At 37.2% G+C, this 5,201-nt stretch overlaps 1 protein-coding gene across 6 annotated transcripts; it reads left to right on the top strand.

The window, feature by feature from the left end:
• Window positions 1-1,003: 1,003 nt before the first annotated feature.
• Window positions 1,004-4,470, top strand: LOC18441199 (WAT1-related protein At4g08300). Of its 6 annotated transcripts, none has more exons than XM_088850827.1 (7): window positions 1,004-1,246; window positions 1,413-1,482; window positions 1,590-1,706; window positions 2,286-2,532; window positions 2,599-2,757; window positions 3,506-3,657; window positions 3,985-4,470. In XM_088850827.1, the coding sequence occupies exons 3-7, from the start codon at window positions 1,597-1,599 to the stop codon at window positions 4,124-4,126; spliced, it is 810 nt and encodes a 269-aa protein (XP_088706953.1). In that variant the 5' UTR covers window positions 1,004-1,246; window positions 1,413-1,482; window positions 1,590-1,596; the 3' UTR covers window positions 4,127-4,470. The 6 variants fall into 6 exon arrangements, with proteins under 6 accessions (XP_088706953.1, XP_088706954.1, XP_020527374.2 ...); XM_088850828.1 differs by having other exon boundaries at window positions 3,977-4,470; XM_020671713.2 differs by having other exon boundaries at window positions 1,007-1,246; window positions 1,413-1,478.
• The last annotated feature ends 731 nt before the right edge of the window (window positions 4,471-5,201 follow it).

The raw sequence follows: 5,201 nt of genomic DNA, 5'->3' as shown, positions 1-5,201 counted from the left end.
TACCAAAGCAGCATGTATGAAGTGAGCTCTCTATCTCTCTCTTTGATCAAAGCAACAAAATGAGGTTATCGGAAGAAAAAGTGTATAATAAGCCATTCAGTTTTTAGTACAAGGAGGTATCAAACTACATGTAAATTGGGTGGCTGAAGTTGTCCAGTATCTGGGGTCAAAAGCCTCAAGAAAACTTTTTAAGCTTTGTGACACTCCAAGCTATCGGATTTCAGATTTGATGGCTATAAGTGATTGTGATAGCTTTGTACCAAAAAAGAAAAAAATTTAAGCTTTGTGTCACTCCAAACTGTCGGATTTCAGATTTTTAAATGGTTAATAGTTTTTTAATGTGTTAGGTGGAAATAGAAGCCTAAACCTTAGCTGTGATACAAATAGTGCTACCACCAAAACCCCAATATCAAGTAGTAAATTAGTGAGGATTTGGCACCTAGCGTTTGATGAGAATAGCTCCTCAAGAAGCTCGACAATACTATTGCATAACTCTGCATTTCTCCTCTCGTCTCACGAATTTTCACATAAGACCATCGCAGTTGGTACCACCAGCAAAATCCATGAATGAGATGTTGACACGTGTCACATCACTCGTGTAACTTGAGGCTTTCTTCAACAACCAGAAATGCTTCCTTTTTCAAACCAATCCAATAAAAAACCATCCATAAATCACCAACCCATCGAAAAAAGGCATCGCATTAATTCAAAAAGGAAAAATAAAATGTGGTCCAAATAAACACTTGGAACAGACAGTTTGGTCATGCGGCCTATCGCCATCCAATCAATGCGGGACGAGTAATAGAGAGGAAATGAGACCGACCACAACATGAGAACACCCAGATTTTGGTTCCATCACCCTCTCCATCACCTCCAATAAATAACTTGAATGGTGATGACCCTCATGACCACATTTGTCACATAGTCATGAGATTAAAATACAGATAAACAACCAAAAAAAAGCATAGAAAATTAAGTATATTAGGAGCCTAACTAAAACCAAGGTAGCCAAAATTTATTTTTCACACCAGTAGATGGAAGAGGGATCAAAAACCAGCAATGGGTTTTGCAGAGTGGGGAGATCGAAACCAGTCATGGCCATGGTCATGGTTGCTTTCTCAAGTGCAGGAATGGTTCTCATGTCTCAGTTTGCCCTCAACCATGGCATGAACAATTTCGTCTTGGTCACTTACAGGCACGCCTTCGCAACCCTAGTCCTATTTCCCACCGCCTTCATTCTCGAGAGGTATGCCCTCAATCGTCATGGCCGTCGTCCGTTTAAGGTCCTTTAAAACCTTAATAAGCCATTATTGCACTAATCCTCAAATATACAGTCCTAACCAAAGGGAATCCATTAATATCATTATGATCGTCATCACCATCATCTTCATTTAGTGTTTGCATGTATGCAGGAAGGATGATAGACCGAAGCTTACCATGGCGATCTTCTGCTATCTTTTCTTGAGTGCGCTTCTCGGGCATGTATTACCATCCACATAAGTGAATTGTCATTTTAAGTTATGTGTTTTTGTATGTTTTGAAATTATAGTGATTGAACTGGTATGAATTTTGGGATTTGGATTGAACAGAATAACAATGGGTCTAAACCTTTACTACCTGGGCATGAACCGGACCTCAGCAACCTTCGCTTGTTCCTTCAACAACCTTGTTCCTGCACTTACCTTCTTCATGGCCTCGGTATTTAGGCAAGTAATACCATGTTGGGCTTGTACGTGATAGAGAGAGAAAGAAAGAGAGATCACAATTGACATTTATTTTGTATAATCGCCTGTGGGTGTTTGTGTGTATGTGTTGTATATGTGTGTGAGAGAGAGATGTTTTTTTTAAGTGGGGAGAGGGGGAGATATTGTCATCGTCAAAGCATTTTTTCAATTATTTGGGGTCAACTAGATAAATCATCGTCTGTCATTCTACTCTATCAAGGGTCATGCCCTCAATGAGGTTATAAATGCTCATATTTTTTCTCAAAATTTCCAACCATGTTCTTTTGGGCTTATCCCTTTATGTGTTTGGGCCTTCAACTTGAATCAACCCACATATCCGTATTCTAATGAGTCTGTGTTGCACATGCCCAACCCAACTAAATTTACATTCTCTGATCTTATCACCTATTAAAATTTAGAACCATACGAGGGGGAGAAATATGCTTAGAAAAATGTCATCTCACAAATAAGTGTTCATATGTGTATGTATATGTGTGAGAGAGAGCTTGAGAGTGAGGGAGAGAACAATTAATAATGGAAGGATTGATGGTTGGGTTTCAGAGTCGAAAGGGTCCGAATCAATGGGGCTGAGCACAGGGCAAAGATTGCAGGTACTGCAATATGCATCGCAGGAGCCATGATCCTAACATTATACAAAGGCTGCAGAGTCAAGCTGTGGGTTACCCATGATACCAGCAACAATTCCAAGGATTTGATGAAGGCCTCAAGGGATTCTTTAGATTGGACCATTGGAGGGATTATGCTTATGGCAAGCAGCCTCTGCTGGTCCGCTTGGTACATAATTCAGGTATCTTAATCAAAAATCAAACTCTCTCTCTGTCTCACCCCTTCCTTGATTATTCATCCGTTACAGGCCAGAATCAGTGAGAAATATCCAGCGAGCTTCTCTACGACCGCATGGACTTGTTTCTTGGGTGCCTTGCAATCCGCGGCTGTAACCCTGATCTTCGACCATGATTTCTCAGCTTGGAAGCTTGGGTTGGACATGAATCTCCTTACCGTAATCTACTCTGTAAGTTTATTCTTCTCTAAATAAAACTTCATAAGAATGACTCACAAATAGGTTGGCTTAGCTAGAAATTACTGCATACTCTTTGTTATCATCCTAAGTTTAGCTTTATTTCAACTATTAAATCATGTTCCTCCATTTACTTTATCAAGAGCCATACCTTGAGACTCCAGTACCCAAAAAAAAATCTTTTACAAAACTTAGCTCCAGTAAAAGACCATCTTTTGGGGATAGTTGTTTATACATGTTATATCAAAGTCACAACACTTGCATTACTTCATAAAGATAAATACTTACTTTTAACCTTTTTTGTTGAAATATTACAAAAAAAATACTTATGAAGCACTAAAATCCCACATTTGCCTTATTTAAAATATTGTAGGGATGTGTAATTTTTGATAGACCAATTTTGATAGTGGCGCTTTGAAAGGCCACACGACCATTCATCCACTAATGGACTAGCCATAGGTTCTCATGACTAGAGATTTCCTTGTCTATATATTTGAGTATGCTTTCACATGAATATATATATATATATATATATATATATATATATATATATATATATATGAGACCATTTATTTTTTGATATACCACAATTATTATTGACCATTAGATTTGAAATCAGATAGTTGAGTGTGCGATTATTTGGGCACAAAATCCAAAATAGAGTTTATCATATTGGACATGTCATATGGTTTCAGTAAAATAGAAGGGCATAATACCCATATAATTATATGATTCTGGACAGGGTTTGGTGCCATCAGGCATAGGCTTTTGCATTGTGTTTTGGTGTATAAGAAAGAGAGGACCATGCTTTGTCACTGTGTTCAGCCCCTTGATCCAAATCATAGTCGCAATCTTAAGCCCCATGATCCTAGCCGAACATCTCCATCTCGGAAGGTTCGTCACCCCCATCTACCAGTTTTCGATAAATCTCAAGCTAAATTTAATAAGTTTTATTTTTCATCAAGCCTCTTTTGATTTAAGAAGGGTTATGACCTTAAACTTTCCTTTAACCCATCCCATGCTCGAGTAAAAGGGCATAATTGTGTTAAGTAGACAGCCAACGTAAAATTTTATCAAAACCTATCAGTTGACCCCAATTAATTGGAAAAAGGCTAAAACAATAATGTTGATCATTGAAACATCTTTTCAACTATTTGGGGTCGCCTAAGTTTTATTTTTAAACTCTATAATTTATTTTGATGAATTTTCTCAGTATTTTAGGAGCAGTTCTCATAATTGGGGGCCTATACGCTTTCGTATGGGGCCAAAGCAAGCAGCTCCTCGACCAGCCAGACCAATGTACGGTGCAGGATATCGAACCAGGGGAACCACGAAGCTAGAAAGTCCGAAGTGGATACCATGACACGTGTACGGATAGAAATCGGGGCTAAAAGTAAAGAGTGCGATGATGATCACGTTTCGCACGCTTGATAGTTGTAACGGCCACTCACGCCATATAAAAGGGCTTGCGTGGTGTTTCTTTTCTGAAAGGCTCGAAGATGACCAAACTACCCTGCAAGTATTTAGACATGACAAGGATACCCTTATTTTTCTTAAAGTGCCTTCACTTCTGTTTGTTGTATTTGTAAATTTTGGACCTAGATTGCCGGGGATTCAAAGCGGAAATGTAAAGGGGTTGTGGATTGATTATAATGTATTACTTAATATTTTTCGATGGAAATATGAAAATTGCATTGTTTTTCTCCCTAGGAGGGTGCTTCAAACCCATAATTTGAAATATACCCAAAAATTAAAAAGAAAAAAAAAAAATTTTATATAAGGTTGCAACTTTAAAAATGTAAGATTAAAGATGCACCTCAAAAATTTACTAGAAAAGATTGTTTTAAAGTTGAAAAACCCTCTAATTGATTATCTGGATATTGAGATGTATGAATATGGATAAAAAAATATGATTTTGAGTCTTAAAAATAGTGCATCTTACAACATATTATCTAGACTGTCTATTTTCACGGTTTCCATACATTTATAGATCTACTTGATTTTAACTATTTTTTAAGTTAAAATTTTATAATTAGATATGAAAATCGATTTTCATATAATCCTAAGAATTGCTTATGCCAAAAGTACATATTATGATAAACTTTGGAGTGTGCCTTAATTGGATTGTTTATAGTTGCAACCTTGTAGAAATCACACCCAAAAAAAAAAAAAGTTAAACTTGAACTGTGCGTCTCTCACCCAAAACCAATATATCAATGTAGGCTGCACCTTCTACTGCTATGTAAACTTGCTCTTATTGGTAATGATCTAAGCATATAAATGAGCTTCATCATCCAACTGTGTATGATTATTTTTTAAAGTGTTAGTGAAAATGGAGGCCATGAATTTTAACTGGGGCCCAAGTGGTACTACCACCACAACCCCAGCCCCATTATTGACAATGGATGATTCTTTGATGCTCACAAATGAAAATGCTA

This window comes from Amborella trichopoda, chromosome 11, assembly GCF_054954075.1.
Source record: "Amborella trichopoda isolate Santa Cruz 75 chromosome 11, AtrichopodaSantaCruz75HAP2 v2.0, whole genome shotgun sequence".
NCBI lineage: Eukaryota > Viridiplantae > Streptophyta > Magnoliopsida > Amborellales > Amborellaceae > Amborella > Amborella trichopoda.
Note: the sequence above shows the minus strand (reverse complement) of the source record. Positions and strands in the feature narration are given on the sequence as shown.

What these genes read in the sequence shown, in the direction of transcription:
- LOC18441199 (XM_020671713.2), top strand. Translation starts at nt 1,035, where the DNA reads ATGGAAGAGGGATCAAAAACCAGCAATGGGTTTTGCAGAGTGGGGAGA. An exon ending in TTCATGGCCTCGGTATTTAG is followed by an intron (nt 1,707 to 2,285) that starts GCAAGTAATACC and finishes GTTGGGTTTCAG; the next exon opens with AGTCGAAAGGGTCCGAATCA. An exon ending in GAACATCTCCATCTCGGAAG is followed by an intron (nt 3,658 to 3,984) that starts GTTCGTCACCCC and finishes TCAGTATTTTAG; the next exon opens with GAGCAGTTCTCATAATTGGG.